General features: G+C 44.0%; 2 protein-coding genes across 7 annotated transcripts in view; one reads left to right on the top strand and one right to left on the bottom strand.

Annotated features, from left to right (window-relative positions):
• Positions 1-8379, top strand: part of MIA3 (MIA SH3 domain ER export factor 3) — a 40850-nt gene extending 32471 nt beyond the window's left edge. For 2 of the 6 annotated variants that reach the window (XM_069484489.1, XM_069484493.1), the window contains 11 exons: positions 402-503; positions 1533-1593; positions 1696-1731; positions 1808-1875; positions 1997-2097; positions 2272-2409; positions 4134-4202; positions 4324-4403; positions 4538-4609; positions 6123-6276; positions 7224-8046. In XM_069484489.1, the coding sequence (XP_069340590.1) occupies positions 402-503; positions 1533-1593; positions 1696-1731; positions 1808-1875; positions 1997-2097; positions 2272-2409; positions 4134-4202; positions 4324-4403; positions 4538-4609; positions 6123-6276; positions 7224-7534 (1192 nt within the window). In that variant the 3' untranslated portion in view covers positions 7535-8046. Of the gene's footprint in view, positions 1-401; positions 504-1532; positions 1594-1695; positions 1732-1807; positions 1876-1996; positions 2098-2271; positions 2410-4133; positions 4203-4323; positions 4404-4537; positions 4610-6122; positions 6277-7223; positions 8047-8088 lie in introns of those variants that run through there. The other 4 variants (XM_069484492.1, XM_069484491.1, XM_069484490.1 and 1 more) reach the window with 3 other exon arrangements.
• Positions 8380-8946: 567 nt separating this feature from the next.
• The window catches only part of AIDA (axin interactor, dorsalization associated), a 37485-nt gene continuing 22085 nt past the window's right edge, over positions 8947-24346 (bottom strand). Inside the window, exons 7-10 of the mRNA XM_069484487.1 lie at positions 17623-17745; positions 15254-15376; positions 12012-12129; positions 8947-11874 (exon numbers count right to left, since the gene is read on the bottom strand). Coding sequence (XP_069340588.1) covers positions 11778-11874; positions 12012-12129; positions 15254-15376; positions 17623-17745 — 461 coding nt within the window. The 3' untranslated portion in view covers positions 8947-11777. The remainder of the gene's footprint in view (positions 11875-12011; positions 12130-15253; positions 15377-17622; positions 17746-24346) is intronic.

Genomic DNA, 24346 nt, shown 5'->3' with positions numbered 1-24346 from the left:
TGACAAAATAAGAAACAAAATCAGTGGTCTTTCCATGGTTAGAAATAAGAGAAGCGACTGTCCCCGGCTTTATGCTAATTAAACCGAACTGTTAGGCCGGTCGGTCCTGGCTTCGCACAAGCAGTAAAGTGAGGTCTCCTCATCTCGGGGCAAGGGACTTGCCGTGGGGCACACGATGGTTTTCACACTGTGTCAATTTACTAGTGAGCAGAGAATTGTGAGAGGTTAGAAAATACAGTGATTTGCCAGCAGGCCAGAGTGTGATTTTTGTCCCTAAATGGCAGTGTGAATTCCTTCCTGTAACATCGTCTGTGCCTTTCTGAGAGGTGAACGGGAAGTGACAGTTGAGTAGAGGGAGGAGGAAAGAGAAACACTGTTGCTGACGACTGGTCTCATCGCAGGAAACTGAGTCAGGAAGAGTACGAGCGGCAGGAGCGAGAGCAGAGGCTGTCGGCTGCAGATGAAAAGGCGGTTTTGGCTGCAGAAGAAGTGAAAACTTACAAGTGAGTTCAGCTTCTAAAGAGGGTGTTAGCGGGTGATGAAACGGTCGGTTTTCTCTTCTTTCTTTCTTTTTTTTTTTTTTTTAACTTTTTACATTGTGTAGAAGAAATTAGCAAAAAAACATAAATAAATGGTCTGAGGGCATGAGTATGTTCAGTTCACACAAGGGAAAAACTAAAGGTTAAATGAAAAAATGTTAACAAAAACTTACACTCAAATGCTGGCAGGACTGTGACGGAACTTGGTTCACGCAGCCAGTTCTAGTGGTTGTATGTTGTGGTGATTCTTTAAGAAAGCAGTTTGTTGGCCGGGCGCGGTGGCTCACGCCTGTCATCCCAGCACTCGGGGAGGCCGAGGCGGGAGGATCGCTTGAGGTCAGGAGTTCGAGACCAGCCTGAGCAAGAGTGAGACCCCCATCTCTACTAAAAATAGAAAGAAATTATCTGGCCAACTAAAAATATATATAGAAAAAAATTAGCTGGGCATGGTGGTGCATGCCTGTAGTCCCAGCTACTTGGGAGGCTGAGGCAGGAGGATTGCTTGAGCCCAGGAGTTTAGGGTTGCTGTGAGCTAGGCTGACGCCACGGCACTCTAGCCCGGGCAACAGAGTGAGACTGTCTCAAAAAAAAAAAAAAAAAAAAGCAGTTTGTTGTATGATGTATCGACAGCCATTAGAGTGATTGTGCCATTTGATAGACCCAGTAGTTCTAACTCTGGGAAATTTTCTGTGATATAATTAAAGGAAGAAAAAAGCTTCATAGAGGAAGATACTCATAGCAGGATTATTTGAGGATACACTAAAGAATACTTAAGGAAATTATGATTTATCAACTTAGAATGTCCAGCCATTAAATGATAAATCAGGTCGTACTAGTTTTCATCATGTTGTACTCTTAGGATAACCGTGTAAAATGTCTTTTTCCATGTATGGATGAAGTCACGGTACAGTTGTCAGAGTAAAGGTAACATAGTCAGACTGTTTGAAACTTTATTCAGTTGTGCTTTATGATACAACCAAGTGCCATTCTTAGGCGGAGAATTGAAGAAATGGAAGATGAATTACAGAAAACGGAGCGCTCGTTTAAAACCCAGGTAATGATTTACACGCCCTACAGTTGCGGGATTCTTTGGTAGCTAATACAGACTATTACAGCGAATCCCTAAATATATTTTTTAATGTGTTGTCTTCTTCAGATTGCTACTCATGAGAAGAAAGCTCATGATAACTGGGTAAGATTTTTTTTTTCTTTCCTTTATTTTGTGCATAGTCTGCCACAACTGAATGTGGGTACTTTTCCTCCCATAGCTCAAAGCTCGTGCTGCAGAAAGAGCCATCGCTGAAGAGAAAAGGGAAGCCGCCAACCTGAGACACAAGTACGTGATGTTGATACGTGTGTTTTCAGTACACGTTACAGTTTTAAGGCTGTGCTACGTGGCATTTAATAAGGAATTGATTTCTGTTTCACATGTAAGTCATTCTTTCTCTGTGTTCAAGAATATTGGAATTAACGCAAAAAATGGCAATGCTGCAAGAAGAGCCTGTGATTGTAAAACCCATGCCAGCAAGACCAAACACACACAACCCTCCAAGGAGAGGTAAGGGAGCACTCTGTAAAGGGCAAAAATCTACTTTTGGTGCAAAATTGTATGTAAATTACTTTTTATTTCTGTTGTATACTAGTTGTGATGTCCTAGAAATAATCCCAAGAACTTACTAAAGAAAAAAAAAAAGGCTGTCTTAAAGTGGTAACAAGATGCTGTTGTCCTCAGGTGCCCTAAGCCAGAACGGCTCCTTCGGCCCCTCCCCCGTGAGTGGGGGCGACTGCTCCCCTCCCCCGACGGCGGAGCCACCCGTGAGGCCACTGTCCGCCACTCTCAGCCGAAGAGAGATGCCCAGAAGTGAATTTGGTGAGATTCGCAAGGTTGCCTTGCAATAAACTGTTCCCAGAGGGTTCTTTCAGTTCTACTTGATTTGAAAATTCTAATGTGAACACCACTTTAGAATTTGGGTCTGTCCAGTGTAGAAAAGAAGATTGCTTAGTTTGTCTTGGTGGATAAATAGTCTATTGCAAGGTCTGCTTTAGAAAAGAAAGTGTTTATTATTTTCTTGGAGGTTCCTTTCTTGGGTTTTTTTTTTTTTTTTTGGTGTTTGGTTTTTTTTTTAAATTTTTTACTGTGAAGTATAAACCTTTATCTTTAAAGGTTTAAAACGCTTTGGGGTTCCTCTCCCAAATACAGTCGACCCTTGAACAATATGGGTATGAACTGTGTGGGTCCATAGATACATAGATTTTTCTCAATCAACATAATTGGCAAATGCTTTGGAGATTTGCAACAATTTGAAAACACTCACAAATAGTATAGCCCAGAAATATAAAAAAAAAAAAAGTATGTCATGAATGCATAAAATAGATACTAGTCTGTTTTACCATTTACTATCATAAAAATACACGTTATAAAAAGTTAAAATTTATCAAAATTTATGCACACACACACATAGCATACAAGGTGCCATTTGCAGTTGTGAGAAGTGTAAACAAAGATGCATTATTAAGTCGTAACTGCATGAAATGAGCTGTCAGACATACTGGACTGTGATAATTTCACGGCCACTTCCTGCTGCTACTGCAGTGAGCTCAGGTGTTGAAAGTACTCACTGAAAACGCCTGTGACACTAATCATCTCCCACGAGCAGTTGGTCCCTCCAGTAAGTTCCGTATCACAGTAGAAAGAGATCACGCGTGGGTCTTGTGTATTTTCCATCATGCTAATGCAGTAACACAAACCTTGAATAACACCGTGGGACCCACACGAAGTGGCTCTGTCGATGCTCTCAGTGCTTCCGAGGGAGCAAAGTCGTGACGTGACAAGAACATGTCGACTCGCTGGTGTGTCCCGTAGGTCGAGGTCCGCAGCTGCGGCTTCCCGCCATCGCAGACAGCGCGTCCTGTGAACAGTGTGAACTTACAGCGCTGCAGATCTGTTTTCTCTTCCTTGCAATTTCAGTAACATTTTCATTGCTTTAGCTTTACTGTAAGAATCCAGTTGATAATACGTATAGACAGTGTGTGTCCATCGACTGTGCCGGGCAAGGCCCCTGATCAGCAGGAGCTGTCAGTGTTGATGGTGAGGTGGGGGGTTGGAAGTGGCGTGTGGGTTTCCAGCTGTGCAGAGGGCGGGGCTGGGACGGGGTCGCGCGGCCGCGTTGCCCGCAGTCGGCTGTGTCGTGGAAGGAGCCCCAGCCCTGTACCGAGTGTGCTTCCATCTCTCGTCACTGTAACGTGACGTGCCGTCAGTCTGTTCTGAACCCTAAATATGTCAAATAATTGGTCAGAGATGGAAATCATTCTGCATCCTGACTGAGAAAACTCCGCCTATAGAACCGTATCGCGTCTGTAGCTTGGAGTGCCGACCCAGTGCTGTGGATGTGCAGGGCTCACCGTTGTTCTTTCAGCCCAAGACCGTTCTTATTTTAATTCTGTAAGTCTGTGCATACATTCTAGGTGATTTCCCCTCATGTGTATCGGAAGACCTGTTTTCAGTGTTGCTGTCCAGGCAGAGTTGAACCCTGACCTGTCCACAGTCGGTTTATTTCTTGGGAAGTAAAGGCCTCTGTTAATTTCTCTCCCAAGGGTCAGTGGATGGGCCTGTGCCTCGAGCTCGCTGGTCGTCGGAGGCGCCTGGGAAGCCGCCTGCCTCCGGTAAGGGACCCGAGTGTGTTCCAGAGCCTGAAACCGCGGCGGACGTGGGGAGGGGAATTTGTCTCCCTCACAGAGCGCACAGCTCAGAATGAGCCTAAGTCGGTCCTCTGGCCTTTGACAGATCCAGGGGCTGGGACGGCGGCCACGATGAACAGCAGCTCCAGAAACTCTTCCCCCACTAAGGTGATGGACGAGGGCCAGGTAAACACCGTCGTTTTGAATTACAACCAGGTGTTTCGGGGACACTCGGCTTTTCCTACGCACTCTCTCTCTGCCTCCCCTCCTGTTTGTGTGTCCTGTCACCTCTGTACTGTCTCACTTATTTTTTAAAAAAGCAAACAGTTCTCCAAGAGCCGGAAGGCCCCTCCGTTCCCAGCAGCACATCTCTGGCTGAGCGTCCAGTAGCTGTAAGTGCTCGGAAGCAGAGGACTGAACTGGGCTTTTGTCTGGTGTGTTTCTGGCAAGGATTTGAGGCGCGTGACACTAATCTTCTTTGCTTTAAATTGCACGGTGAGACTGATCTCACTTTTGTCCGTAACTTGGGAGTGTAGCTGAAACCTGGTTGGCTGGTTTTTTTCCTTCTCTTTCCTGTTTTGGTGAGACAATCACCGTGTTTAGAGCATCTGCTATAATTGTTACTAACTAAAAAATGCGAAAAGTCATCCTTGTGTGCTTTATTGCTTAATGCTCTTGGACACATACATTCATTATGAATTGCGTAATATATTGTTGTATCTTCATTTGGAACCGTGCAAGTTAGGAATACCTCCTCTCGTATACTAGGCAAACCTTATTTTGAATGATCTGAAATTACAGATTCATAACAGAAGAATGTTTGCTAGGTGTGAAATGCTGAGTAGTGGAAGTCTGTAATTACCCACTGAGCCAGCTTCCAGCAAGGTCCTTCAACTATGTTCACATCAGTGTATTTTCTGGTAATTTCTGTAGCTGTTATAGTTGGTAAGTCCTCCGACCATACCTGACAGTGCTTCTCTATGTTGAAATCAAAATAAGTTTAATCATTGAGAGTTTGCAACCCAGGTTCTTATAGGAAATGATTAGTCAGCATCTCAGGCAATAATACTGGTAAAGAAGGTAAGCATTAGAGTTGTGCTTGCCTAATTTGTGTAAATAACATTGTTTCTATTGGAAAATACTTCCAAGTTCCAGCACAGAACTCCAGGAGTACACATCTCTTGAGAGATCTTTTTATCCAAGGACAGCTGGGATGAGACCTCAGACTCCTTTTGAAAGCAGAAGGCTTCACAGAGAGTAGAGACCCGAGTCAGAGAGCAGCAGAGGTGGGAAGAACGTGGGCTCGGAGTCAAACCTGGTATTGAGTCCCGGCTCAGGCTCTCCCATGCTGTGTGACCTTCAGCAGATTGTCTCCCACCCCTGTGCCTCTGTTCCTTCATATTTAGAACAAGATGATCCTGTTAGAGAATCAGGGATCTGAGAATTCGAGATAATGTATGAAAGGCCTGTTGAAGGCACTGTGGATAGCAGCTGTTACTACGTGTGTAGAGAACGGATTTTTCGTGCCTTCGTTCTGTGTTCTCAATAGGGAGAGCGTCTGTCGTGGTGACGGGAGGGCTGCCTTAGAAACAGATCCGATTTGCACGGTGTAACTTTCACGTCACTATGGCATGACCTCCCGTAACCACCTGTGACAGTTACTTGCTTTCCTTCCGTTCATGTGCAATCCTACAGTCACAGCGAAGCTGTTCACCCTCACGCACACTTCCAATCTCGGTCAGCGGCTGGCCGTGGGAACGGGGGGGAGGGGCGTGTTCGGTGGCTCCGAGTCTGCCCTTTGGGCTGCCTGACACCTGCTTCACGGGGTCTTAGCTTTTGCTGGTGTTGGTGCTTTTGTCTGTCGTACCCGAGTGTTTCAAAACTGTACTTGCTTCTGCCCCGCAGGTTCCTATGGCTGCAAAAGGGCCCCCTCCCTACCCAGGGGTGCCCCTCATGGGCTCCCCCGTGGGAGGCCCCCTCCCGCCGCCACCCATCCGGTACGGACCACCTCCTCAGCTCTGCGGGCCGTTCGGGCCTCGGCCACTCCCTCCTCCATTCGGTATGACGGGCTGACAAGCTGGGATGGACGGGCAGAGCACACTCGTCTTCTCTTTCTGGTCCTTGCTAAAACAGTTGGGACTGCCGGGCTTTCAGTGCAGGGACACCTGGCCTGAGTCCTTTCCCCCTCATTTCTTAGGACACACAAGTGCTGCGTGATCCGTGTAGTGAGATGGGCAACAGCCATCTCTCATAGACAAGGAAAGGGGCCATTTATAGAAAGCAGATGTTTACTGAACGTCTGTGGCTACGTGGTAGGCTCTGTAAGAGAGAGACAGGCAGGTAAGCCCCATCTCCTAACCTGGAAGATGTCCTGCAGGTCACAGACACCTCCGTTCTTCAGTCACTCATGATGGAAGCAGAAGCAGTGGGTCACAGTATAAAAAAAGGAAAGATAGACCCTCAGTCCTCGCCTTGGGAACAGATGGAAGGGAGTTATTAAAGAGACTGCAGAATTTAATAGCTGCCTAATCAATGTTGTTGGATTTAATTAGACAGAGCTGGAACATCCTACCCAGCAGGGCAGACACCTTGACTTTGATGGCGTGTGTGAGGGCCACGCTGAGATACTAGGTGAAGTTTCAATGGCCACAGTAACAAACAGTGGAATGTCCTTTGTCAAAGTTTCTTTGTTGCAGGGAAACCCTGTTTCTTAGTCTCCTTGGTGTGGGACATGGTCCTTGCAGGTCCACCCCAAGTTCTTGAGAGAAAGGTGACAGAATGTGTAGTGAGTGGGAAACACCCGAGTCGGGAACTCGTCAGAGCCCGTGGGGCTTCGGGGCAGCCGGCCGCGGGCACCTGCCTTGGCCTCGCTGCGCCTCAGTGCCCTCGCCGTAAAGGTGGGCGCTGCTTGAATTTCTGGGGTCATGGGAAATGAGAGACTGTGCTGATGATATTTGGAACCACCTGCGTTGAGACGTATTTACGTACCTGCCCTCTGCCTCCCAGGCCCGGCCCTGCGTCCACCGCTCGGCTTGAGGGAGTACGCGCCGGGCGTGCCGCCCGGGAAGCGGGACCTGCCGCTCGACCCGCGGGAATTCCTGCCGGGACACGCACCGTTCAGGCCTTTGGGCTCTCTTGGCCCCAGAGAGTACTTCATTCCTGGTCCCCGCCTGCCACCCCCCGGCCACGGCCCCCAGGACTACCCGGCACCACCTGCTGCCAGAGACTTGCCGCCGTCGGGCTCCAGGGCCGAGCCCCCGCCTGCCCCGCGGAGCAGCGACCAGGACTGTCCCCAGGCTTTGAGGCAGAGCCCGTGACCGCGACGCCAACGCGCAGACTGTGCACTCGCTGCTCGTCACAGTAAGGGGTCCCTTGGCTTCAGAGTCCAAAGTTTATTTTAAAAGGTTTGTTTTTAGAACTAAGCTGCCCTGGCAGTGTGCATTTTTGAGCCAAACAATGAAAAAATATCATTCTCCCCTTAAATCAAAATCACCTCTTAAGCTAGTACGTCCTTACACCTTTGAAACGTGCAATAAAGAATACCTGTGTTTTAGCTCCTGTAGCCTCTGTAATTGCTAAGTGATGCAGAATGTCCTGGAAAGTACGAACATTTCCTGTGGAAATGCTTTAAGAACATGTATTTCCATTATCCTATTTTTGGTGTACACCAGTTGACTACAGAGCAATGGTGTTTATAAGCTTGATTTTTTTTTTTTTAAATATCTAGTCGCAAAGACTGTTACGCTGAACATGTTTACTGAAAAAAATCACTAAACTTTATCTCCCCTCTTGCTGAAGTTCTTTGTAGTAATAGTTCATAAAAATTTATTAATATTTCCCAGGCGTCTGTTGATTTATTGGACCGTTACAGGGCCTGTGCCGTTTGGGAAACGTGGACTCGGGCTCCCCGAGCCGAAGACGGTGTCCGGGCGGCACACTGCCTGCTGCCTGCGGCTGAAGGGGTCCAACCTGCGTCTCCTCTGAACTCAGCAAGTGAGTTTATTTCAGAGAGGTCAGTGGCCGCACCTGGGTAGCATTCACGTGCTTTCTTAGGACCCTCGTCGTCTATCTGACGTGGTTTTCTGTGGGCGACTCTACAGGAGTTGCAATTATTCCACCTTACGTTCTAGCTTAGCTTTTGCCATTCCTGAGGTAGGAGCATTACAGGAAAATGAAAATGTCATGACCGTGAAAAGAAATTTCTTTTAAAAAATGTACACAGACTTTTAATCTTTCCTGTACCTTGCCCCTGACTTTCAAGGACTATGCCATACAGGTTAGAGGGGTATAATCCCCTAAGAGGCAATAACTTAGAGCTGTAAGGCTTGTACCATGGCCCAGGTCAGCAACCCTGGGCGGAAGGAACTTAGTTCTTTCTTTTGGATAGGTAGTATTCCAAAATTAATATTTGAACATTTACTGATTTTTAAACCAAAGGAACTGCACCACACTTAAAAGTTATACCCATTACTACTACACTGTCTTTTTTTTATGCTGTGTCTTTAAAACAATGTTTCTAGGAACTAAGTAAGTCTTAAGACATTTTAATTACAGTAATTTTAATAGCACATCTTAAGGTTAAGATTTACATTATATCAAAATCATAAAAGGCTCATACCTTTGTTACTGCTAGCCTATATTCTTCCATGCTCTGAATTTCTATGATGTATATGACCGAAACCTAGAGCATGACTTGGCACCGCTGGGACATTCAATCAATTAAGGGACATTCAATCAATCAAGAATACCCTGTAGAAAGGAGCAAAAGCTTCCCTGTGAAACAATTTTCTCTTTATACTGAATTACTGAAGATAGTAGTTTGGAAAGATAAGGACCTTTGAAAGAAATCAACTCTTTGAAAATTCATAGGGAATATATAAATTCTTTAGGAAGAGAATTCAGTCTACGTGTGCTCCCATTTAATATCAAGAATAGACGAAATTAAGAGGAAAACGCCATGGAATAGCATAGGCTGTTTTTAAGAGCGTAAAATGAGATTAGGTCACAAACAATTTTTCAATAACCTGTTAACCTCTACAGGATACGCAACAGTGAAGCTAATATAGTTTCTGATTTTAAATAGCATTTAAATACAGAGTGTGTCCAAGTGGTGGAATCCCAACACTTTGGGAAGCCAAGGTGGGAGGATCACTGCCAGGTTTGTGACCAGCCTGGGCAACATAGCAAGACGCCCTCTCTACCAAAAAAAGAAGAAAAAAATAGTATGCCAGCTAGGTAGGTAAGGAAGGTAAATTAAATCTTTTAAAAATTCAAAACTATAGTATCTAGAGATTCCAGTGCACCTTATCTGGGCAGCTCTGAACCAGCCCAGAACTGCCCTGCTCACCCCCGCCCGCCCGCACCCCTGCAGCCAGGCCCGGGGTGAGCTGCCGGCAGGCAGATGGTGCAGTGGGCATCATCCCTCCGTTAAATCAGACTCTCCCATCTCAAAAGTCAGATCTCTTTCAGAAGTCATCGTCAGCTAACTGTGTTTCTGGGTTTAGTTGCTAAAATTATTTATGAAGCAGCAATATTTCAGCCTGAAAGCACATTTCTACTGTACTGGTCGTTACCGTCAGTGGCTGATGTTTTTCCATCGCACAGTAAACGTCATCTGTGGGGGACGTTGTGTCCTGCGTGAGCTGCTTCAAGACAATCACTCATCATTTCATTCAGGTCGGAATTAAAGCTAAACTAAGCACACAGCATTCAAGTTAAGCTTCTTTAATACTGCTGCAAGGCATTTGTAGTTCATATAAACCATACTTAGGGCAAGGAGAGCAGATGCTTCTTCATATAAGTTATCACTTTGATATACAAATCCTATGGTCAGTGAGAAAAAGAACGATCTGTCAGTTTTGCTACATTTTAATAGGTTTTTTTAAGGTCTCGTCAGCAACATCCCACAAAAGGTACTGAGTACTCCACGGGGTACAGAGTGCTGCCAAGCACCTCAGAAAACTGACAAGACGTGGAGAAAAGGGGGTTCTTGCCCCTCAAGGAGCTCACAGTCTGGGCGTTTGACAGCCTGTAGTCCTAAGAGGTGAGTGAACAACAAAGTAATTTATTAAGGCAAATTCTTCATCCCCTAGAGCTACTGTGGACCCAATCATTTTAGAATTTGGAATTAATCCAATCCAGTGATTGCCAGGCAAGACTAAATTTGGTTGAGAATTTTCTCAGGCTCATATATTTATTAACATCCATCTAGGACACAGTTTGGCCTCTCAACAACAGAAAGTACAGACTAGAGCTCCTGAAATGCAAGGGCTAAAACAACTTAATTGTGGTTACTTATTTTAAAAAGCAAACACTGGATGGTAGGACGAGGGTTATTACACTAGTTTAAAAACAGGCCAGGTACAGACACTGCATTCTCCTCATGCATTGCTCATTTGAAACAGTGATAAAGTACGTGGGCTCTACAGGTAACCCACAGAAAGCCCCCAACAAGTTTTCATGTTCTGTGTATCAAATATCCACTTCATGTGCACTATGAGAGTTTTATTTATGTCCCATAAAGTCAAAAGTAATGTAAATAGTCAAATTATAATAAGCTAATGACCTGCATATTTTCATATGGATGAATGTCAATATATTCTAAATAGGAAATAAATGGCAATCCTATCTACCTATATAAAAAAAACAATATCTTTCCGGATTTTGCATACTCATCACTACAGGAAGAGGTATGCAGGTTAGGGTTCACAATCAGTTGTCAGAAAAACAGCAGTTCCGCCTCTTGTTAGCATCTGACTCGATTATTTCTGGATTACATTATTTAGAAGATACTGTAAAATCCATCTAAAAATTTGTAATCATCTTGAGATGGCTCCCATGTTAACCCTGGAATCAATATCAGAAAGAATAACAATGTGATGTACAAGTACAGCTAATCAACATGACTATGCTCATTTTCAGAAAAACAATCTGGCCCTCTGGAAAATGTCACAGCTACAACCTGGGGAACACTCCCCCGTGGAATTCTGATCTGGCCAAGGCACACTATTGCTAAGCAGGGAAACTGTCAGATCAGGGAGAATTTAGGCCACTTCTGAGCAGCAGCCTATAACTTTCCAGACAGACCTTCTCAGGCAGCATAACTGGTCCAGTTCCTCTCAGGGCAGTCTGACACTGTTCTACCCACAGCAACCCACAGTTTGAAGTGAACTCAGACCAAGGGGGTGGACGGGAGCAAAAGTGAACGGCTGTGTAAACTCGAGCACATTCTTATTGCTGTGTTCAGTCTGAAGATGAGCACATCCCACCCACCACGGTATTGTTCCAGGAAGCAAGGCAGGAGTAGTGGTAAATTAGAAAATAGACTATTAATTGCACAATTAATAGAAAAGTAAAAACATGTTTCAAAGTCTACAATAAACCTGTATCCAAAGGCGTCTTGCACGTCAGCGATGTGCGGGGCAGCTTCGCCACGGACGCCCTCGGGCCCTGGCGGGGGTGCGGCTCGTCCTGCCTGGTGAGGGGTGAACATGCTGCGCGGAGCTGGGATGGGTCCTACCGAGTGAAATTCACAGAAGTTCCAGGTTCACCGTGTCAGGGTCATTCCTTGTGCAAAGTCTGATGTAGATGAAGATAAAGTGGTTTCTTGGTCAATAATTGCAATTTCTTTCTTTTAAAGTCAGTGGGTTTCTTGTATCTGTAACAACGGAAAGACCACTGTTTACAACGCTTTGATAACTGAGCTATGCCAAAGTCACATGCTGGGCAAGGGGGACTAAGAAAACAGACGAGTCAGCGTTAACTGAGTACTAACGCTACGTGAACATCACTTACAGCTCGATTACAATGGGCCCAGGTTTAATCTCATCCATCTCCATGAAAGCAAAACACTTGGTGCTGGTGAACCTTTTCTTAGGCTTGTAGTGTTTGAATTCAAAGAAGATAGCTGCACCTAAAAAATTAAAGCAGAACAAACCACATAAAGCACAGCACATTTCTTGTGTATTAATTAGTTTCTTTGATCAACAGAAGCATAGCAGCCACGATTGGCATAATTTTACAAACAACCTGTGGCCAGCGGCCTCTGGTAGGACTGTAACCTACCGTGGTTGTCACCTGAAACTCCATATCACTCAATTCTACAAAGTATAGCAAAACTTCTTGAGCTACACTGACTTAAGAATGTATGTAAGCCTGGGTGCGGTGGCTCACACCTGTCATCCTAGCACTGTGGGAAGATCGCTTGAGCTCAGGAGTTTGAGACCAGCCTGAGCGAGAGCGAGACCCCGTCTCTACTCAAAGTAGAAAAATTAGCCAGGCATGGTGGCCTGTGCCTGTAGTCCCAGCTACCCAGGAGGCGGGGGCAGCAGGATCGCTTGAGCCCAGGAGTTCGAGGCTACAGGGAGCCATGACGACACCACTGCACTCCCAGGGCAATAGAGCAAGACTCTGTCGCAAAATAAAAAAAAAAATGTATATAAGTTACATACACAGGTAGAATCATAAACCACTAAAGAATATAAAGGATTAACTATCACAAGAAGAACACAGAAGACACTTAATACCCATAGAAATTAGGTAGAAAAGGCTAATTTAAAGGAGTTCCTAAAAAAAAAAAATTAAAGCTGGAATCATTTCTCTTCTCCCTGAAAAACCCAAAAATTCAATTTTTGGGGTGTCTTTGAATTCAAACAACATGAATTACATGCTTGTTCACTTATAAAATATTATCTATTTCCCAAGACCTTTCTCAGTGTTCAAAGCAGTTTTGGGTTTTTCCCTGTAATCGCATTTGCCTGTGTCAAGATGGTGCCACGTAAGGCGAAGGTCCAAAGGGTGAGGCTGCCTATTCCAACCCTCTCCTCCCATGGGCAGGTGACAGTCAAATATTTAGACAGCCCAGTGTCCCCAAAGTCCAACAGATAAGCTCTTCCCAAACCCTGCAGAAGAAAGCTAGAAACAGAGAAATAAGCTGCCCCATCAGTGTGACCAAACAGCTCGTGTCTAACACGGGCACGGAAGTGACGGGAGGGAGTCGAGGTCTCACGCTTGACTGGCTGCTGCTTAACACGGCCTGGACCGGCGCGGTGCTAGACCTTGGCTTCTGAAGACAACCCACACACATCTCAAACTTTCGCTGACGACAAAACTCGCGAGTGACTAGAAGTCAAGTTTAACCACGTCCAGGGGCCGGTCTGAAGGTAGTGCGTCGCCTCACATGACTGCTCACAGTCAGTCACAGATTGAGCTCCTTGTCCGACTTTCCCCCTTCTCACTATTGCACTTGTCTAAAACAACAACCACTGTGTTCAGAAACGCGCGCAGCCCCAGCACTGGGTCCCACCGGCGCGCCTCACGTGGCAGGCGGGAGAGAAACGCCGCCCACTCAGGAGACGGTGGCTGCGGTGCCGGCAGAGGGGCTCCCGGAGCCCCCTGTGCCCGACACGCACAGGGCTACAACAGGCCGCGTGTCTCCCGTCCTAGGTGTGCGGCTGCCGCAGCCACAGAGCGCGGCGCCATCCTCCTCCCACAGCAGGAAAGCCATCCTCCTCCCACAGCAGGAACAGGTGTCTGATCACCAAAAACTTCAGAGCTTCCCGAGACAGCAGATCACGCTTCTCAGAGTCTCTGGCAGACAGACCCGCCTCCTCACGACTGCGTCTGAGGTCTGAATCAATGTGAAGATAAAGCCACGTTTGGAGACAATGCTCAAGTTCAAATATATTGCCATCATTTTGAGGACAGTAAAAAAAATTATTTGTCTGCGTCATCAGTAAATATTTCCTGCATCCCTCATCATGCTATTTGTAAGAAAGAACAAAACGTGAAATGGGAGTATCCTAGCTATAATCCTTTCGTGTTTACAAGTATTTTGAATGAACCTGTTAATGAGTGCGTTAGCTGTAGTATCAGTTAAAACTACAGTAACTGTAAATACTAAGTTCAAAGCTGGAGAAAATGGATAGAGTCCAATTCTGCACAGATCTCTGCCTTCAGCACCTTCTGCCTCAAGTCACTAAGAGTGAACACGGTGTGATAACACAGAAAAGTTAGCTCAGGAAAACACTCCACCTTCTCAGCACCACATCAAAACATTTCTCAGAGCAATGGAGATAGAGAAATGAAAGAAAGTTGTTAATATTTTTACGCAGAAGACACTTCATACTGAAAGTTCTTCAGCGTTACGGATCAAGCCCTCTTCTCTACATGTTCTCGTACCACGGCGACTCCCAGGCTTTGGTGCGCATCAAGAATCCCCTGAACGCTTCCTACAACGGACCGCTGAGACCCAGCGCGCGGTTTCTGACCCAGGCGGTCCGGGGTGGGGCCTGAGCACTTGCGGCCAGCTCGGTGCCGGTGCTGCTGCCCAAGGGCCACACTGACAGCCACTGTCCCACAGAACCCGGAGCCAAGTCTTCAGGGGTACGAGAGAGGGGACGGCAGCACCAGACCTGAGAGGTCAAAGAGCACATATGCTAGAGGCCGAGGCACTTGTTTAGAAGGTCCTGTACATCCTACACAAGCTTCCTGCAGAGCTTGAACATTCCAGAAACTGCAACTGAACCTCAGGCGAGAAAGGGATTTCGGGGTCTTTGCGGAGAACACGGGCAATCCCATTGGGAGACAGGCGTGGGAAAGCATTTAATCCTAAGAACTGTTTACCCTGGACATGGAACCTCACTGTTAGAGAAATTTGGTGTCATTCCCCATCTTCCTGCAACTTACGATGTCTATCTTTCTACCCGATACGTTCGACTGGAAGGAAAAACTGACTCTACCTGTCAGAGACGTGACCATTCGGGAACCTCGGGGAGCTGCTGCTTCCCCAGCCTTTCGGTCTGGGAAAAACTCTGTTTTGTTAAGAATGCTGCATTATGTGACAGTGTTATTAGACAAGTAGATACTACAATCGCTAAGTTCCACATTTAAAATAAATGTACATCTTACTCAAATCAATAAACACTGTGTGACATTCACTTCCGCCAGACACTGGCTGTGCTGGGCCCGCTATGCACACAGACTCGGGTGAGCTGAGGGCTCTGGCCACGAGAAGTGGGTTACTCATGATTACAAACCTTTAGTTAATTTCTCAACATGCTTCTGGAGCTCAATGTCCACGTTAAAATGAACATACGTATCTTCTTTTCTTGAAGCCACAGGAGTATCTTGCACAGGGGTTAGATCTATGCCGTTCAGATCTACAGAGAAAAAAATAAGTATTTTAGGAACATTCAAATAAATTACAGACTCAAAAACTGCAAACTACAAAGGGCTACAAAGGTTTCCTCTATAGGAAACTACAAAGGGTTTCCTCTATAGGAAACACTATAGAGGCTTCGAGAAAGCCGAGAGGAGAGTCTCGGGCTGACGGAAATTCCCGCTGGGCCTGAGCAGGCGCCTGAGGAGCCGGTGGCGTCTGCAGAAGCGTGTGGAGGCCGCTGTGTGCAGGGGGTGGGAGACCTGGAGGAGGGGAGGAAGCCTGGCCATGACCAGGTGTAGAAGGAAGCTCGTGGCCAGGCGCGGTGGCTCCCGGCTACAATCCCAGCACTCGGGGAGGCCGAGGCGGGAGGCTCTCTTAAGGCCAGGAGTTCGAGGTTGCAGTGAGCTATGACGATGCCACTGCACTCCAGACTGTAGCCTGGGCAAGAGAGCGAGACTCTGTTTCTGCCCCCACCCGCAAAGAAAAAAAAAAAAAAAAAAGCTACAAGCTGTGTCTACAACAAGGCAAAATTTGATCTTTATGGTTAAGAGATAAAAAGAACTTTTTATTTTCCTTGGGGAATAGGCCACTATATTTTGTGTGGGATAAAAATTTAAAATGTAATAATATGCCACAATGGGGTCCCTGCTCCTAATTCCCAGCGTTGATCGGGGGTATTCCTTGGAAAGGCTTTTAAATGTAACGTCATCAGAATCCCCGTCATGTTCCACTCGGAGGACCAAAAACAGACACGAGGGCTGCCAAGGAGACCCTTACATTAATGAATGAATTTTTATATGTATTATCTAAATTCTCATTATATTTGCTATAACCTGATTTAAACCAACCAGATAGTGCACTAAGTTATCGTGTATGGTTTTAACTTCCGGGATCCAGGAATCTTCCAGTTTAGTCAAATTCAACACGGACTCGTTTGATGACTACTCAGTGTGTGTGTGTATTAGTCAACAGACCTGTCTTAGGGAACTTAAAACAATTTAGTACATTTCATTGTTTCTGTCCTTAAAGACGTTTATAAGAACATGTTTTAGTTCAGCATGGACGCAAAGGTGACTTAACATCTACATTATCATTAAATATTTGTGTGTTATAATGTGTATTCCTGAATGAATTACGCAGTTTTGCAAATAGCCATCAAAACATGATGTCGAGTATAAACACTTTCCAGTAGACCGTGTATCTGATAACTGCTAACATCAGAAGTTAAAGTATCGTATAACCTGTCATGGGATTAGTTAAAAAAGCATCACAGCGTTAGTGCTGTAAACCATGGTCCCTGCATATTAAAATTCTCCTCTGTGGCTCAATTCCTTTTTCTTTTAATTGGTACTAATGGACCCATGAGTCTGAATTTATTTCTATGGTTAATAAAAGTTCCCTCCATTTAATTTCAGCCCGTACCTGTTTATTTGATTTGCCTCAAACTACAGATTAAAGTAAACCACTCAGATTAACTGTCCAGTTGTTTCTGGTAAGAGTATAACAACTTCATTCTCAATCACCCAATAATTATTTTTAAGAGACTGTTAAGTGCTGTACAAATAAAGCGTCTTGTATAAAATGCTTGGCAAACAGAATTCGCCCATTGCAGTTTCCCTCTTACGGACTGAAAAGTTGTTTACAAGGAATCAATGGACCGCCAGGCTGGACAGGAGGGAAAACCGTGCTTCGTAACTGCAGCACCACAGTTAAAGGTGAAAAACACTTCACGTTTTTAATGCCCCGTTTCCCTGTGTTCACCGAGGACTCATTCAGGGCCCGACTCCCATTCACCTCACAGGACTGTCCCGTGCAGAGAGCTCCCTGGGGCGGGAGGGACACGAAAACAGCACTGGGCTTTGGAAAGAAAACTGCACACCTTGGAAGGTACAGGCCACTCTGCTGACCTGTAGACGGAAGATGCATTAACATCTGCTGTTAAAGACGATGTGTGTGTCTGGCCGGCACCCTCGGTAGAATTTTAAGAATGAAAAGACATACACAAAGAAAAACTCAAAAGCAAAAGGGAGTGTAAGTTATAATAGGAAAATGCTTTTAGTAAATCTCTCAGAAATGCCTGGTGAGGGAGTGATAATCTCCTCCACGGATTTCGCCTCATTGTGGAATAAACTAAAAGGAGTTGTCACAGATGTAAGACACCTCCCCCCGCACGAGAAACTGTACCCAGTGAGAAGCAACACTGCAAAATTCACCGGGGGACAGGAAGGCCACGGCGCTCCTTACCCTTCACGCTAACTGTGATGTAGGGGTCGATGCACTGCCCGGCGTCCTTCAGACCGATCTTCTCGATTCTGATGGTGAGGGACGTCATGCCTGGTTCCGACGGCAACCTCGGCAATAAGGTACCTGGCGACAGGGGGAAGCAACGCAAGTGAGCTCTGTCAGTGACTTCACAGTAAATATTTTCACAGACATAGAGAAGAAATAGCCCTGGTCTTAACTGACTTAGTAATGAGCCAGGCATTATTGTGGTTTTCAAAACTTCCAAACTCGACGTTATTCTTTCCAAATATTTAATTATACACAAGATAAACCTGTACTTCTATATCTCAGATTCCACCACTAAAGCAGAAATTGTGACTTCAAGCTTGTTAAAAATTTAAGTCACTCCAGGAAGCTTAATTATAAATTACCACATAATGAATAATATACTCATATAGTAGACACACTTTGTATATACTCATATATATAACATACTTTATATCTCAGAGAGTGGTAGAACAAAGACAGGAAAAACTTTTTAAACATTTGTTATATTATCCTAAAGCTTGAGAAATATACTAGAATCAATCTATAAATCCTTTAATTATTGATAGAAGAAATAATTTACAATTAATATTTATGTATTTAATTGAATAATCTTACAGTCTAATTTCCTGCTCCTTTCCTCATCAACATCAAGGCAAAAAAGAACCAAAAACCCCGTTGGAATTGTAGTGAAATTCAGATCAATTTTAGAAAGAGTCACATCTTTACAAACTGCTTGTTCCAGTCCATAGACTGGATTTTTTAAAGACTTCTTAATTTCCCTCAGTAAAGTTTTGTTATTTTCTTCACAAAAGTCCTATATTTCTTTTGTTGGATTTATTGTGCAGTACTTGATATTTTCTGATACCATTATAAATATTATTTCATTTTCTAAGCAATTGTTACTTATTTATAGAGATAGATTCTCATGTACAGACTTTATATCCACGAACCACTATGACTTGTATATTAAGTTCTTTCGTATGCTCCATATACGTATTCATAACATCTGCAAATAGAGGTGTTTTCTCCCCTAATTTTTATATTTTATTTCTGTTTTTTGTCCTAGTGCACTAAGTAGGACTTCCAAGGCAATGCTAATAGAAAGAGATAACAGTAGGCACCCTTCTTCTATTCTTGGATCTGAAAAGAGAAGCTTTCAATTTTACCACTAAATATGATTTTTGGCTGTAAGTGTCACCTTTTATCAGATTAAGGATGTTCTATTCTTGGTCTGCTAAAAATTTTTGAAATCATGAATGGATTTGGAATTTAATTGAAAACTTTTCCTGCATCTATTGAGATGATCCTGAAATTTTCCTCCTGGATTTGCTAATATATTAAAAATTTACTATATTGTTAAATTTTGCTAATTTAACAATATATTCTGAAAGTCACTCAACAGTTGATAGAGATTTTCCCAGTTATTTTCCATGGCATTCTATCTATCATAATTTATCAGCCAATCTTCATATAACAGTTAGGCTGTTTCTAATATTTTACTATTACTAAAACTACCTCAGTAGAGAGCCCTGTATATAACGCAAGTGTTTTTTTGTGTATTATTGGGGGTGTATCTTCAGTGTGAACTCCCAGGAGGCGACTGCCAGGCTAAGGGAAAACGTATATTGTTGTTGCTGCCGAGATATTGCTGAAGTCCCCTCCAAGGGGACTGTGCCATTTTCTATTCCCACCAGTGAGGAGGGACACAGCTCACTTCCCCACAGCCTCAGCAACAGCGGTTTTTATTTGCACGTCTTTTATTTTAAGTGAGGCCGAGTATCTTTTCATATGTTTAAGGGTTCCTTATACATACTGGGTGTGCGTGTGTGCGTGTGCGTGTGCGTGTGTGTGTGTGTGTGTACTGTCTGTCCATGTCTTCTACCTAATTTTCTAATGTGCTTGTGGTCTCTGTTGTCACAACTTTAAATTTTCTTTATATATTAAGGATGTTAGTCCTTTGTCTTTTTTACTTTATGGTGTTTTTGGCGTTAGTTTGCTTATGGCTTTTTTTTTTGACAGACAAAAGGTGATGGCTTATCCAACTTTCAGAGTCAATAAGAGTCTCTTTTTAGGATAGACCATTTTCTCCCAAATAAACATTAAAATTGTTTCTACCTTTAAGTGAATCAGTTTCAAAACCTGTAACTGTCTGGATCTTTTAGTTGAAATGATAGGGCTAAGGTTTCCTTCCTCTTTACCAACAGACTTTTTTGCCTGAGGCTATAGTAAGGTTTAATCTAACCACTAAACATATTTCTAACAATGTAATATGGAGGCAGTGATTTCAAGCCTGAAAGAGACTCAATTTATATAGTTCTTCTCTAATTTGACGTGGGGTATAAAACATTTCACTCCATCATGGAAGGTTCAATTTTACCCTTATTAAAGAACACTGAAGCTGTGTAATTAAGACTATAGCTAGTATAGAAAGAGGTGTCTATTCAAGGTATTTCATGGTTTCCAACGTGTCTCCCCTGCACGGTCAACTTCTACACACCTTCTTTGTCTCAGTTCTAGCTAGATCACCTTTGCTAAACTCCGTCAGGTTTTTTTTTGCTCACTGTAATATTCTGTGCTGATCTCTAACCATGATGATATACTCTGGGCTCTGTCTTGCTGACTACACGGTAAGCACCCTAAAACATGGGTCTGAATACCTCTTCGTTTTTGTATTGTTTTCACTAGTAATAAAGAGATCTTTGTTGGAGAAACATTTTGTTGAATGAAAAAATGAATTTTACAGCTCTCAAGGTTACTACGCTCTAGTAAATACATGGCCTGAAAATACGTATCAATGCACATGGCCTTATAATATGCATGAAAGAAGACAAAAACATTAGCATACCACTACTCCACCTGCAGCTCGTGCGTTAGATTCTGTGCACTGAGCGACACACGTTCACGGTGACAGGCAGAGACTGAGTAGCCCCTGTAGCAATTTTATTACAGGTCTCCGAGCCTCAAATGGCAGAGCAGTAAGATTATGTTCACTTACTGGGTTCCTCCCCCAACTTTTTTTTTTTTTTTTTTTTTTTTTTTTGAGACCGGATCTTGGTCTGTTGTCCAAGATAAAGTGCAGCGGCGTCATCATAGCTCATTGTGACCTCACACTCCTGGGCTCAAGCCATCCTCCTGCCTCCACCTCCCAAGTAGCTGGGACTACAGGTACACGTCACTGCACCTGGCTGTTTGGGTTTTTTGTTTTGTTTTTGTAGAGACAGGGTCTCGCTCTTGCTCAGACTGGTGCCAGCTCCTGGCCTCTAGCGATCCTCCCGCCTCGGCCTCCCAAAGTGCCAGGATTACAGGCGTGAGCCACCGTGCCCGGCCTGAATGGGTCCCTTCTGATGTCAGCTGCTGCTCCTGATCTACCTGCCCCAACCTCGTCTTAGGCAGCACCAACTGGAGCAAACGTGATTCCCCGGTATCAGAGAAAATTGGAGGGAATTTTTCAATTCAGTGTGATTTCTAAAGAAGAGGAATGAGTTAGGAGAGGAAGGTTGTAATCTAGGCAGAAAGACGATTCTGCTAAGGTAACAACAATGAATTTCAAGCTTCTGAGTCATTTTACTGCACTAGTGCAATAGGGGACACAAAAAAGTCCATTTGATGACAAAAATTATTTACTAACAGGTTGCCCCTGGGGTAATAATTCCAAGTTGCATCACCTGCAGAAAACAACTTACAAATGCTGAACTTATAAAAGAATTGAAAAATCGCTTAACTATAAGTCACAGCCATTGACAAGTAAAGGTGCTGATTATTTTGAGATTTTAATAGCCAGGTAAAATAAACAGAGTATAGCTTTAAAAAAAAAAAAAAAAAGTCATATTCAGTTAAAAGGCTCAGAAAGCAAATTACTTAGTAGCAGAACTTAAGGCCCAGAGAAGGAAAAGTCACACTGTGAGTGAGAATCAAATAATGCTGCTATGTGAAATTATAGTAAGTTTTTAGGACAAGACACAGTATAAGAAATTTAAAAGGTTCCACTCTCAAAGAGTAAATAAAATCTACCAAGACTGCCTTTAGAAAAGTTGACACTCATTTTGGCTAAAGCAGTTATATAACAGAAATAGGTTTGCTTTATGAGACTGTAAAATTTTGAAAAGGAAAGAGATTCATATCAAAGATAAGCTATGTTTAACTACCTCTTTTTTCTTTTTAAGGAAGGTTGGCTAAAAAGTCATTTTTAATTTTAAATGGGAAAAAGCTACTCTTGGTCGTAACGTAGCCACGTATCATGCCTCATTAGCTTAATGGGGGTGGTGGTTAGTACATACATCTGTCAAACCTCATAAAGCTGCACATTAAAGAGAGTGAATTTTATACATATAAATGATACCTCAATAAACCTGACTTAAAAAAAGTCATAACAATTCCGAGAACCACCCTGTCCCAGTAACATGGACATCGCCTAGTTATTACAAAATTGGGCTCCACTGGGGTAGCAACTTTTCCCTGCTCTATAATTAAGTTCAAAGTTAAATATCACTTTGCTATTTCCATGACATTTTCAACGAATACAATTTTACAAGTTATTTCTCAGTGGCACAGGCTCTGGATAACATGATCCCAAACCAAATAGTACTGATTAAACTATAGGTACTCTTTCTTACTTTGGGGGGAAAAGAATCGGGGACCAGAGGGGCTCAGTAAGCTATCTGTACCTCTGAAATGAAATGTCACAATGCTGTGTCAGAATACAGAAATCTATTCAGTTCAGGCTTAAATCTTACATAGCAAATGGATTTACTTATCGTAGAAGTTTCTTTCCAACTCAGCAACCAGAACCCCATAAAAACCTTAATCTGGCCGGGCGCAGTGGCTCACGCCTGTAATCCTAGCACTCTGGGAGGCCGAGGCGGGTGGATCGCTCGAGGTCAGGAGTTCGAGACCAGCCTGAGCAAAAGCGAGACCCCCGTCTCTACTAAAAATAGAAATTATATGGACAACTAAAATATATATACACAAAAAATTAGCCGGGCATGGTGGCGCATGCCTGTAGTCCCAGCTACTCGGGAGGCTGAGGCAGTAGGATCGCTTAAGCCCAGGAGTTTGAGGTTGCTGTGAGCTAGGCTGAAGCCACGGCACTCACTCTAGCCCGGGCAACAGAGTGAGACTCTGTCTCAAAAAAAAAAAAAAAAAAAAAAGAATACAGAAATCTATTCAGTTCAGGCTTAAATCTTACATAGCAAATGGATTTACTTATCGTAGAAGTTTCTTTCCAACTCAGCAACCCGAACCCCATAAAAACCTTAATCTGTCCACGATTTATATCACCTGCTTCTTGTTTGCTACAGAAGTACAGCAAGTAAACAACCAATCAGACAGAAATTTATAGAACTGGAAGCTACATCAATTACAGTACACGGTTTGAAAAGGGAATAAAAATTACTGAGTCAGTGAAACAGCAAAATAATTTATCTCACCATCCCAGCAATCTTGCAATGGCCTACAAATCCGACAAAAGCAACAAAAATACAGCTCTCTCTCCATAAAGCAAAGTAGACTAGAAATAATGCCCTGTACCAAAGAAACATTATTAACAGTAACAGCCACCATCTACAGGCCTGTAATTTTTCCAATAATCCTGTGGTGTAGGTATCGTTACCCTCAGAGGTATGACTACGAGAGTAACAGCCACCACTAATATTAAGCGTGTGAAAGGTACCATGCCGAATGCTTACTCTTCACAGTAACCTGATGAGTTAGGCATCATTATTATTCTATTTTATAAAGAAAGAAAAGTTCAGCTGGGCGCGGTGGCTCAGGCCTGTAATCCTAGCACTCTGGGAGGCCGAGGCGGGTGGATCGTTTGAGCTTAGGAGTTCGAGACCAGCCTGAGCAAGAGCAAGACCCCATCTCTACTAAAAATAGAAAGAAATTATATGGACAACTAAAAATATATAGAAAAAATTATCCGGGCATGGTGGCGCATGCCCGTAGTCCCAGCTACTTGGGAGGCTGAGGCAGGAGGATCGCTGAAGCCCAGGAGTGGGAGGTTGCTGTGAGCTAGGCTGATGCCACAGCACTCTAGCCTGGGCAACAGAGCAAGACTCTGTCTCAAAAAAAAAAAAAAAAAAGACAAGAAAAGAAATAGAAGTTCAGACTGGTTCCAGAAACAGGTGCAATCACTCAGCTAGTGACTGGCAGACCAAACCTGTATCACTCCTGCTCCCAATGCCTCCTCTCCAAGGAGTACTACAAATACTGGAGTATTACTTTAAATTATTTAAAAAGTCATCTAGATGACATACAAATTACATGTCAATATGACTGTAAAGCTTCTACAGTCTATTCTAAAATGCATCCCAATATTACAGCGTATTGCTTTGCTTCCCAAGGTGAACCAGTTTCTCAGAAGTAAAACCTGCACTGTGTAAGCACAGAGCAGACTGAAGCAGTAACCGGGACAGGCGAGGATGTATGCAAGGTGCTTGCCCAGCTGATCTGCAGGGAGAGGGGACCAAGGCTTGCTGGACAGCCTCTGCTTCCCTAAAACGAGACGGGGGGAAGGGCAGTTGCTCAGCACCCCCTCTCCCCGGGTGCAGTTTTAACCACCACACCTCGATGAATTAGCGAAGTACTTATGACAGCGTCCAGCAAGGAGCTCGCACAGCAGGCCGGAGACTGCTTTCCTAGAAAGGCCTGCTTGCACGGTCAGCCCATGGCCAGCACCCGAGCACTTGCTTGGGGGGTT

This window comes from Eulemur rufifrons, chromosome 11 (genome assembly GCF_041146395.1).
Source record: "Eulemur rufifrons isolate Redbay chromosome 11, OSU_ERuf_1, whole genome shotgun sequence".
NCBI classification, from domain to species: Eukaryota; Metazoa; Chordata; class Mammalia; order Primates; family Lemuridae; genus Eulemur; species Eulemur rufifrons.
The sequence above is the reverse complement of the archived record's forward strand: the minus strand, read 5'-3'. Positions and strand labels throughout refer to the sequence as shown.